This window comes from Neolamprologus brichardi, chromosome 9 (genome assembly GCF_056152115.1).
Source record: "Neolamprologus brichardi isolate AB-2024 chromosome 9, ASM5615211v1, whole genome shotgun sequence".
In the NCBI taxonomy this organism is placed as follows: domain Eukaryota; kingdom Metazoa; phylum Chordata; class Actinopteri; order Cichliformes; family Cichlidae; genus Neolamprologus; species Neolamprologus brichardi.
In genome coordinates, this window is record NC_142112.1 from 23,625,794 (window position 1) to 23,638,136 (window position 12,343).

At 37.7% G+C, this 12,343-nt stretch overlaps 1 protein-coding gene across 1 annotated transcript; it reads left to right on the forward strand.

Annotated features, from left to right (window-relative positions):
- Positions 1 to 5,829: 5,829 nt before the first annotated feature.
- LOC148101445 (cystatin-B-like) lies at positions 5,830 to 7,321 on the forward strand. Its single transcript, XM_087846158.1, has 3 exons — positions 5,830 to 5,938; positions 6,016 to 6,117; positions 6,955 to 7,321. Exons 1-3 carry the CDS (start codon positions 5,876 to 5,878, stop codon positions 7,081 to 7,083), a joined length of 294 nt encoding a protein of 97 aa, XP_087702284.1. The 5' UTR covers positions 5,830 to 5,875; the 3' UTR covers positions 7,084 to 7,321.
- Positions 7,322 to 12,343: the final 5,022 nt, after the last annotated feature.

A 12,343-nucleotide genomic window follows, 5' to 3' on the forward strand; every position in this document is an offset into this window, starting at 1 on the left:
CTGAAGGTTTATACATCATTATAATCAGGACAGCCAGACTGGGAGACAGATCCAATATTCTCAGTCAATGATGAAAATCAAGCTTTTTTAGTTCCATCATATTAAAGCAAATTATATTTTCATTTCCATTTGTCCTGACAGGAAATAGCAGAAAATACCACATTTTGTTTAAACATGGGATGAATGCTATGCAGTTTAATATCTGAGCTGATATCGTGCTACAAAACAACAAAAATCATTCCTATTTTCACACGTGAAGTCAAAGCTTTCTGGGAAGTTGAGTATATTGGATGTTTAATGGTAGAAACAGATGTTTTAGACTTCTAGAGACCGACAGATGTTAGTTTAAATCAAATCTGAATCCGATGTGCTTATCTGTCTAGTTGTGGTCTGCACAGATGTCAGGTTTTTAAAACTAATTAAAGGGCAATAGTGTGATATTTTGTATTTATTTATTTCCTTTTCTTTGTCTTTCTTTAAGAAATTTGTATTGAAATAACAACAAGAGCAAGGGCCTTTATGTTGTGTCTGTGTTTCCACAAGCCCCGCTAGTTTAGAGACTTATGCATCATGAAGAAAACAAGACAGTCAGCTATAGATCGATTTACTTGCAAGGGAGGCCTCGTCGGTGTCTACCACAAAATGACCCCAACGACGGCCTCCGCTTGCTGCCTTTTATTGGGAAAACAGTTCACACAATACACATCACAGCAAAGCAACGCCCACATGGTTCTAAGACAAGGCACCACGCGTATGTATGTGTAAACATCTGTATGCATGTGAGAATGTGTGTGTGTGTTTGAATGTGTCTCTCTGTGTGCGTGACTTCCAACTGTTTCTAGCAACATCCTTAGTCATAAAATGCCAAACTCCCCCACACCCAATGTATGGTTCAATTATATTGGTTCACCATGAACAACACAGTGAAGCCATAAAAAGGGCAGGAAGCTTACCAAACATTAAACAACCCTTCACAATGATGTGCTTGTGATAAAACACTACAGCCCCCCCAGAACCTCAAGAGGCTGGGGAGGGGGACAAAGGAATTCCTTTCATCACAGAGTTGAAACAATGTAGAGATGGTTAGCATAAAAATGACAACATTTAACAATTCACTTTAACACTTTATTTTGTCCTGATGAAACTCACTTTACTATACTTGACATAATTCTTTTTTATTTATACAGATATGCAGATATACTACATGTGTAACATTCATTGCATTGTTTAAATGTTTAATAATAAAGTACATGAATAACATGAGCTTATTATATATCATAGTAAAGTATATTTCCTATTAACTAGGCAGGTCATTGTCTCTCTTGACAACGCTGTCTTCAAATAAAAATAATTCCCTATATTCCCATCTATTCCAAACAATGGTAGTAAGTAACAAAGTTTCAAATTTGTCTTTCACTTTGACTTTTAATTTAGTAACCATGAACAAGAGGTCGGAGGTCAAATGTGGCATGATACCTTAATCTTTCTATGACACTTTCTGTATGTGGACCAGAGATGGGCAATAACGCATAATCCGATTGACTGACTGACGGGGACCATGACAGTGCGGGAGAGAGAACGACCATGCAGCTTTTAAAGCGTGGAAATACTGATCTTACTTTGAGTTTGATTCCTTAAAAAGTGACAAAAACATTAGTGTCCACTGTTCACTGCATGGAAGAAAACTTCTTCTTACAGCGAAAAAACCCCTAAACTTCCGAGCAAGCACCGAGTACGCTGCCACGGGAATGCGAAATTCACAGAGAAACTCCAAGATTCTTCCACTGACATGCGGCACACCTGCACCAGGGCAAACCTCCGCCTGCCCCACTCCTGCTAAGCAGGGGAAAATAGAGCAACAGGACCGCTGAGTCTTTGATTTGATTTATTTTATGCTGTATTTTACTTGCATCTTTGAAAGAGTGAATGTAAACACAAAAAACTATTTTATTTTATGTGCTGGAATGTGCAGAAAAATTTCTTCCAGTCAGAGGATGTTGCATATGATTTAACTTTTGCTTGATGCATAAAGTTAAAAGATTAAAACTAATAAAACTAGTTTTAAAAAGAGACTTTTTCATTTGATTACATTTTGTATGATGGATTATGCAGAAAAAGTAGAATAAGGCTGAAAGATCTATTGCTTTATCACCTATTCAGGTTGTAAATCGTGTGTTTTAAGTAACTAAGTAACTAATTGCTTTTGAAAATAAGTAATCAGTAATGGGATTACTTTTGGGGGATATAATCAGTAATTATTTACTAATTACTTTTTTCAAGTAACTTGACCAACACTGATGCCAACTACTCACCAAGTGGTGGAAAAAGTTTGGTTTGGTTTAGTTTTGCTTTCATCTTTACTTTTGCGCCCTCCTGGGTCTCATTGTCTAATTAGCCTCTTGTGCATTTGTAATCCCGCCTTTCCCTCTGCTTTGCCTCACAAACAGCATGCACGCCTGACTTGACTGCAGGATAAAATAAATAAGGTCAGTATAAAAAGAAAAGCAGCAGAGAGAGGAAAACATTTAAAGTCCCTCCACCAAGCAAAGATTTATCAGTAAAACCTGGATTTTGGCAGCGGTTGGGAAAACAATTCATCCAAAATGAAGTATTAAGAATCAGTTTCTTATCCTGGTAAAAGGGAGAAAGGATGGACTATAGCAGAGGAGGTGAAAAAGCAGAGATTTATATAGAACAAAAACGACACTGGAGTTTTATATCAGGTGGTGTGAAAAAGTGATGTAGGTTTGAAAGATGTGAAGAAAAGAGAAAAGAGAAGGGCAAAGAAGTCATCAGAGGGCAGTACAGCAGGAAGAGATATGGACAGAGAGCTTCCCTGTAGTCACATCTGAGAAGGTGCAATAACCAGAAAAGTAAAAAAAGTGAGAAAATAATAAGCTAAAAAAGAGCTGCAAAGGATATGAGAGAGAAATGCTGTAAGCATGTCTCCAGGCTCTGAATTGAAGGATTTTAGCACACAATGCTTTGTGTTTTCAAATTCACAAAATCATATTTTACATTCTTGTAGCAATAACCATGTGAGACTGAAGTTTAAATACTTTTCTTCCCCACATCCCGTGTGCAAGAGTCAATTATAGCATCATTTGGAGAGTTATATTTCATTTAGCATTTTATCCTTTTTGAACGTATATCTGAAGGTGACCTAAAATAAAGCACAGTTCAGTCAGAGAGTCTTTTATTGATTGAAATCTACTTTTCCAGCTTTTAGGAGATAACTGAAAGTACACATGAAAGGTGCTCAGTAGGTTGTCAGCATTATTTTATTAGCAAATTTGAACATTAGTTTATCTTGTTACTGACACTTGTCTTTTTTTAATTACATCAGTGTGAATTTTTTGGTTTGTTTTGTTCGACAAAGTATTGAGTCAGGTGTTGTACTTAGTTTTTCATAGGACAGTACAGAGTTCAGTGAAAAGTTTCTTTTCCACGTGAGCTAGAGCTAAAGCAAAAAATGTCAGGCTCATTTATGTTTTAAAAAGTGAATAAATAATATTATACATAATAGTTAGGATGAACTGTAGCATGTAAACAGTTGATGGTAGACTTTAAATATTTGACTTTTATTTGATGTTTATTATGTTTACCATATAGATCAGACATACTTTATCATTTGAATGACAAACTAAAAAAAAGATAAGAAAGAAGTTCTGTGCCAGACTAAAAGAGTTGACTTTAGACTTAACTTGCTGTCATCTGATCTTCAAGCTTACTGTATACCCATGAGGGTGGTATTTATGTTTTTAATTGCATTAAAAAAACAACAAAAATAAATAAATCCCCACCAAAATATCACACAGTACTCTTTATTGCCCTTAATGATATAAGCAGTAAAAGACACTATAAACTGAGTTGATCTTACTTACTGGATATAATATGTTTTGGTCATGCTCTGAGTGCGTGCACCCTGACGGCTCCACTCCGTCAGTCATTAAGCCTGGGAATGCTGGGCACCCCGTGGCTGGAATAAGAGAGCTGCACACTGAAGTGGGAAATGTCAGATATAGGCTGGTGGTGAGGAAAGTCCAGGACTGCCAGTGTGTGTTCAGATACCTGTAAGTATATCGATTACTACAGTGTGTGTTATTGATGGTAAGAGTTCTGGTGATGTTGACTATGAACGCAACTGCATCTTGTATTTATTTAATCAGTGTTTTGCAGTTATCTTGTAAATGTGAAAGCATTGTGACATGTACAGCATTTTGGATGAAGTCGCTGCTTTTTGGACGGCCTCAGTGCTGCGTGTGTTTAATGTAATTACCTCCATAGTGCTGCGTGCACCAGAATAGTTGCAGCTGTCAACCTTACGGTAAGTTGGTCGCAGAGCAGTGGGGAAGGCTAAAGTAACTGTGCGTGTGTAGATTATATAAATGAACATATAAATTATATAAACTGTATAATCTTTTAATCAATTAATGTATTATTTTAAAATTCCCCTCTTGCCCCTGCAGACTGTCTATCCTTCCAGCTCAGGTCTTCCACCAGAGGCCTGGGATCTTGAGGGTCCTGTGCAGTATCCTGCTGTTCAGGACAGAGATCTCGGATGTTGTTCCAGGATTTCCTAGTGCCACTCGCCTAGCTTGGGAGTCACTGCACCTAGTGCTCCAGTTACCACTGGGACCACTGTTACCTTCACCCTCCACATCTTCTCTGAGCCCTTGGTACTTTTCAAGCTTCTCGTGTTCCCAGTTGTTACATAATATAATCTCGATATCTTTCTACAAAGGGACAAACTCTGCAAAAGCTGTCCTATCGATGCATCAATCAGCATCAATCTCCTTTTTGTTTGTTTTTTTATTTTTGCATTTCCAGCTCCAAATGTTAACTAGAAAAGTGTAATAATTAGGCAGAGCACCCTGGAACTCACTTAAAAGCATGTGAAGAGAAGATTTTCCCCAGAAAAAACAAAACAAAACAACAAGAACTAGGGAACAGTAAAATCCAATCTCTACAGCCTTAAACGACAAATAATAGTAATAAAATAATATCTAAACCACAGAGCACAGAGAGGAGTGTACACTAGAGCAGGGGTGTCAAACTCCAGGCCTCGAGGGCCGGTGTCCTGCAAATTTTAAATATCATCCTGGGTCAACACACCTGAAACACTTGATTAGTTCATTACCAGGCTTCTGGAGAACGTCAAGACATGTTGAGGAGGTAATTTAGCCATTTAAATCAGCTGTGATGGATCAAGGACACATCAAAAACCTGCAGGACACTGGCCCTTAAGGCCTGGAGTTTGACACCTGTGCACTAGAGGTAGGTGGATCAATACCAACTCTAGTATTGGTATCTGATCGATACTAGCTCATTAGGATCAATACTTTGTTTCTATCTCCTTAAGCTCAGTAGGTATAATTGTATTACATAAATAACATTTTTGGAGATTTGGAAAGGCTGAGGTTCAGGTGTCAGAAGTAGGATAACCGGAATGGAAGAGCTGAAAGCAGTACTCAGGCTGTGATTCATGTGTGATCCTTTCCAATATTTCAATCACAGCTCACACCCTGTATTTTCACTTCCCGGCAGACTCGAGAGTATTTTGTCATACGCCCTGACAAACCCTGACAAAAATGTGGGCAAAAGTTATTATTTTCTTGTGCTAGTCTAAGTGTGCTTGTTTTGTTTTTGATTTTTACCACCCCCCCTTGTTCTTCAGCTGATGGTAGGGTCCAAAATGCGAAGTCATATGACTCCCTGTTGTGTTATTTGGTTTTTTTTACATGATCGTTTACAAATACCGTACCAACAAACACCCGTCTTCCTCTGCGCTGGTCCACAATGCAGAGTCTTGTGAATTGGCGTGTTTATCAGCTTTTTGGTCATTTTTTACCAACAAAATGTTGTCGAAGTGGAAATGTGCGGGGGGCTGACCGAGGTGAAACAGGCTGATGAAGCAGTTCAGAAGATCTGTGATGCAGTGAGTAGAAACGGGAGATTTTACACTCGCACACAGGGCCTGTCATTCATATTGATGTTGCTGTCATTGTTATTCAGATGAAGCCTCTCGCAGAGCAGAAAACCGGGAGAAACTTCGAGGTTTTCACTGCAAAGAACTACAAAACACAGCTTGTAGCTGGGACCAACTACTTCATTAAGGTAATGTTTGTAATGCGAGCAGTGAGCAGTGGCAACACTACAAAGCTTTGAGGTCTTGCATGCAATAAAATATAATTAAAAAGAGCATTGATTCATATTGTGATCTGTCAGGTGAAAACTAAAGCAATGATCAGGGGTTTTTTTCAGTTACTATCTCTTCACATATGTAGTGATTTTACAAGAAGGTGTGTATGCAAACCTTTAACTGTTATTGATTTTTCTAGCATCATAGCTGAGGCTTTCAATCCTTGTTTCCACACAAATTTCACAAATTCCACACAAAGTGCACCTCACACTCCTGGTGTGGCACAGGACGAGCAGTTCCGGTTTTTCCAGTTCTTGTGAATGATCGCTTGTCACACACAATGCGCACTAGGGGCAGGGGTGTCGAACTCCAGGCCTCAAGGGCTGGTGTCCTGCAGGTTTTAGATATCACCCTGTTTCAACACACCTGAATCAAATGATTAGTTCATTACCAGGCTTCTGGAGAACTTCAAGACATGTTGAGGAGGTAATTTAGCGCTTTAAATCAGCTGTGATGGATCAAGGACACATTTAAAACCTGCAGGACACTGGCCCTCGAGGCCTGGAGTTTAACACCTGTGTACTAGGGCTTAAATAAAGAAGCATAAGCACATATTTACTTCATAAACTCTGTCAGCCATGAACAGAGCTCAACAGATGTTCTGTTTGTGAACACTACAACAATCAGGCACTCTATATATGAAGATGTGGATTCTTCTTTTCCACATGTTAGCATGTTGTTTGGCACATTGATAAAATGATCAGGATTACTTCTATGTGCACATCAAGCATCTCCTTTAACTTTCCTTGCAGGTCTATGTGGGAGGAAACGAATATGTTCACCTCCGTGTTTATGAGAAACTCCCGGCTTATGGAGGAACGCTTGAGCTGACTGATCTGCAGCACCCCAAGACTCAAAATGACAGTATTGAGTACTTCTAATGGGACAATGAACCAGTGAAAGCATCAGTGCCTACAGCCTGTCCTCTCAATGTAATCCATAAATAACCTGCCTCTTCATGAGGGGAAAGCTTTCCTTGTTTACATATAATAACCAACTACAGATAATGGAAGGCAAAGTGAATCAGTTAAATACGAGGTGGGTGGAAAAAACATAAAGCCGATTATTCAAACCACAGCAGAAAAATAGTCCTTTCATGTTGTGGGTTTTTTTTTTTTGTTGTTTTTTTTTTTTGAAGACCTATTTCTGGAATGTTTTACAAAAATTAAAAACTCTGCAATTTAAAAACATTTGCAGACTTTGCATATTAATGTGGTTCAGGTCTGCTTACTTATCAAAGAGGAGTGAAACGAGTGTGACTGTGTATGTGGGACCCATATGTGAACAGAGTGTATTTAAAGTGTAATTTATGTCGCATAGCTGTATAAACTTGGTCAGTTTTGGATGATGTAACAGAATTAATCATGAAGGTCTGATAACCTGATTTTGAGTTCTTTAATATCATTTCAAAGGGTGTAATTATAAAAAAAAACAACAACAGTATTTCATTTGCTAAGGTATTTGTGACCAGATTTGAATTAAAAGATGTGCTGTGTACAGGGTGGGCCATTTATATGGATACACCGTGATAAAATGTTGGTGATATTAAAGTCCTGTTTGTGGCACATTAGTATATGTGAGGAGGCAAATTCCTAAAGATGGGTGGTGACCATGGTGGCCATTTAGAAGTCGGCCATCTTGGATGGGACTTTCTTGGGAAAGTGTTCCTGTTCACAGCTCAGGCTTTTTAATGTGAAGCCAATTACACCCATGCTGGTCAACGCTCGGTTACTTGTCATGTAAAAGTACAGCACTGTGCAAAAGTCTCAGACTATCCTCAGTTCTTTATGTTTTGCTTCCAGACTTACTTTAAGTCTTCCTTCTTTTAAAGTTTTTCTTTGAACTCTGGCTGTTTTTTCCACAAATTTTCAGACCAGTCCTTGTGCCTGAGCAGTTTCAGAGGAATGGTTTTGTTTGTTAGGGCAATTAACGCTGACGTATTAATCATTCGAGCATAAAAAAAAAACCCCACCTAACCCAAGAGAGGAACTAGTTAATTTATTTGTAGGTACTTTGTTACTTGCAGCCTGTTCCAGAAATTAAAAAAAAAGTTCCCATTTCTTTTGTTAAATGTATGAAAAATGACAAGAAAAGCACAGTTTGACAAATATAAAATAGTATTTTTGCACCAGAAGGTGATTTCCAATGAGCTGTTAGCCAAGATGCTGGTATAACTTGGTATGATCTTCAGTTCTTAAAAAGATTGGGAAACTGAACAACAAGTGAAGGACAGAAATGAAGTCGCAGACCTAAAGAACACAAACAACAACAAAACAAAAACAGAACAGCCTACAACAGATTAACTGTATCTGAAAGTCATGTCCTTCAGAAATGAGAAAAAAAAAAATCCAGAAAAAACCCTGACACAGTCGGTCCAACTACTCTATCATTTTTAAGCAAGGCTGAGATTTGTCAAGTTACACAAGAACTGCACTGAATATCAGTGGCCACAGCTCTTATGGAGAGATGAATCCAAATTTGAAGTTTTTGGTTCAAATAATTCTCTTAACTGTTTACTGAAACATATTCCAACTAGAAAGTGCATTTTCTGAAGAAACTGCAGTGTGAATGCTGAAATCTGAATGTATGCACTGAAATGAAATAATTAATGAATATTAAGCTAAAAATGTTGAATGAGTTGGAAAATACAGACTTTTTCACCTGAAAACCAAAGTGCAGAACTTTTGAAAGCTGATGTTCACACAGAAGAAGTTGGAAAATAGCTGAAAATTTTTAAAATGTAAATTAGAAAAAGATGAGTAATGACAAAATAAAATTTAGAGTCAGAAAACATCTGAATGAATAATAAAAGTTCATATTCTTTAAATCACTGAATGATTATGTCATGGTCCTGAGTCTGCCGACTCAGTGTTTTGTGTTTCTTTATGCTTTTGTTTATTCTGATTATGTATTCCGTTATGATTTGCCATTTATTAGGTTTCTGTTCTGTGCCTGCCCTGGTCCCACTTCCGTGTTCCCTCTGTCTGTCTATGGCGTCACACTGTCTGCTTCTGAATCGGTCTGTTTAGTTTAGTGTCTTGTCTAGTTCCTGTTTTATTCTGAAGGTCCCCGTCTCATGTGAGTGTGTTCAGTTTACATTTCCCCTGTCCCATCAGCTCTGATTTCTCCCAGGTGTGTTGCCCTCCTGTCTCTCATCCTCTGATTACTGGTGTGTGTATTTAAGCCCTGTGTGTTCTCCTGCCTGTTGCCGGTTCGTCTGTGTTCCACGGTGTCCTGTTCCTCATCTGCATCTCTCTGCTTCTGCTGGAGCTGCACACCTGCCTCTTCTTCTCCCATTCGCTCCGCTTGCTACTTCAATCATGAAACGGATCAATGATCAGCGTATCGGCTTTTCTCTCGTTTGTTTATCGCCCACTTTGCGCCAGAAAGAGGAAACCAGTGGATGTCGCACAAAACAACAGCAGCACGTTTAAGCTTGATCAGCTGTTGTTAGAATTTATTTAATATTAATTTCTAGTATCAACTGATGTTTGCTGGAGCCACAGCTGTAAAAGCTGGATGCACAAATCATGGAGAATAACCTGCACACTCAGATTTGCATATTAAAATTACGACAACAGTCATAACAAGGAGAAATAGTAATTATATTACCCATTTTGTGAGTATAGTTATAGTTATAGTTGTATAGATATATATGGCTAATAAGTGCTACCAAAGTACAGAGACAAAGTAACTGAACCTTCAGATGTTTTTACTCTTACAACCATCAAACAAATCTACTCAATTATCATTTTTCCATGTGTTTTAATGTATGTCGGTATTTTCATGCTCCATTTAAAGCCTGATAACATTTAACTGTCAATATTCTTAAAATGTCACTAGATGGCACTGTCATTTTATTTTTCACGTTTTGTTTGCAAAAGTTAGAGATCATTGTGTAGACCACGTTATCCAGCTGTGAACAACAATTTTCATACATTCTGAAAAACTAACTTCAGTGTTTGACTTTAAACATTCCAGGTTCAAGTTTCAAGAGGAGATTTCAGTTGCATCTCATGGCTTGTATGGCTTACGTATACTGCATCTCCTGTTCAGGCACCTTGATTGTATCAACAAAACATGTTGAACAAAGGGTCAAACAGAAACATAACATATGACCCAGGGGCCAGAATCTGCCTGACAAAGACTCCAATCTGTCCCACTGCAAGGGTATGAAAAATGTGAACGAATGCAGAGATTTTGAAGTTTTATTGTATTTTGATTAGTTTTATAGCTTTTCCTTTAACGATCTCCCCCATGGCCATTCACACTACACTAAAGTAGTAATAGATAAGCAATTTTATTTTATATCTATCAAATTATACATATTTTATTTTTATATTTATGTTTGGGTATAAAATTGCCAAGTTTTCACAAATTCTTTCATTTACAGCATGTTTTAAGTGTATTGTATATCTCTGTTAGGGGAGTATACATTTTTATATGTGCAGCTTGCAGACACTCACTGTTGTGCGTCATTCCTGGATGCTTACACAAATATTGACAAAGATTTGAACTAAAAATTCAAAATTTGGATCAATAATCATAAGTCATTTAAAAATGCAAATAATAGTGCATGTTAAAAGCAAATAAACCAATAAATATATAGAATGCAGAAGAAGATAAAAGCACAGCTATCATTAAATCATACAATGAATAAAAGTCAGTAATATGAATTTGCTTCCCAGTATCATTTTTCTTGGAAATGTTTATCCTGAATTTCTTTTTGTCTTAGCTACGTGCAGCATTCAGAAGTGACACGATCATGTTATGTAGTCTAGTTCAACAAGTTTTTTTTCTTTCAAACAAGTCCTAAATTGTTCACCCCAGATTCTTTCACCACAGTGTCAGTTTGTAGTGTCCCAGATAACTAAAGATAACCAGAAATGTCACACAAGACAGTACTTGTCTGTAAACTGATTCTTGTTACACTTCCAAGCATTCTGCAGTAATACTCACAGTCCTGTTGTGCTGAAGTACAAATGTGGACAGATGACTGAAAATAATGACTCAATGACCATGTTTGAGTTCCACAAGATAAATCTAGATGATCACTTGAAAAAAAGAGGATGGAAAAAAGGTTATTTGGGCATGTTAATCTTTGTACTATGTCTTCTAATGCAGATGGTGTGGAAACAAGAGAATGCCGACCCAAATGCAAACAAACAGAGGTGGAAATTTAACAAAGAGGAAGGCTTTATTTTTGGCTGCACAACACGAGAGATACATAGAAAAACAATACAGAAAGCTTGAGGAAACCTGGGACTTGGAGACCTAGAGGAGAGATAAGCAGACGGACTCGATGAGGAGCAAAGGAAAACACAAGACAATATATAGACAGAGGATAACGAGGGAATACACAACAACACAACATCCCAGATACACAAAGATAAACAAAAATGTCAGAACACACAAAGTACTTATGGTGGAAGATTTCCTTTCTGTTGTATTGATCACATGTTTTAACCATATCACTTCAGTGATTGTAGAATCACATTGTCACCAGTTGTATGCATGCGCACCACAAATGGGCCTTTTGCTCTATCACACATATACACACACACACACGGTGGGGCCATTGTAAGTTCTTGGGAAACATTAAACAGCTAGTGAGACTCCTTCTGCTTATCAGGGATGTAAATCTGTAGGTGTCAGCTAGGCAGAAAAAAAGGTCATAATTCTCTCTCTGTGAGGGAGAAGGTTTTAAGGATGGTGCTGAAGGTATAGCAGTCTATTTATCTTAATTAAGCAGTCTTAATTTATCAAAGCCTCTGTGCACACAACTTTTATTGTATTGTATTTAATTCCACAAAGGTCAATGATCAAGCAGAGTGAGAGACAAGTAAGATGAAAAGACAAACTATCTAACAAAAGAAAGAAAATTATGCTTATTAATAGAATTTCTGGAGTTATTTAAAAATTTCCTGATCCTCAGTGTTGAACACACAGCATTGTTTTTATCTATTCCTGACAGCAGGTTCATGTCAGAGAAACCAGTCACCTTCATCTGCTGGTGTGGAAAATGTTTACATGTGAGGGAGGAAAAGTCAATTCAGCTTTGTCTGATCCTGAACGTTTGCATGTAGCTTCACTCTTCAGGAGCTGGTGCCACCTCCTGGTAGGTTTTCAGTGCTTATACAG

Excerpts from the sequence above, each read along its gene's own strand:
- LOC148101445 (XM_087846158.1), top strand. The coding sequence starts at position 5,876 with ATGTGCGGGGGGCTGACCGAGGTGAAACAGGCTGATGAAGCAGTTCAG. Across the intron at positions 5,939-6,015 it reads TTCAGAAGATCTGTGATGCA|ATGAAGCCTCTCGCAGAGCA; the intron begins GTGAGTAGAAAC and ends ATTGTTATTCAG. Across the intron at positions 6,118-6,954 it reads GGACCAACTACTTCATTAAG|GTCTATGTGGGAGGAAACGA; the intron begins GTAATGTTTGTA and ends CTTTCCTTGCAG.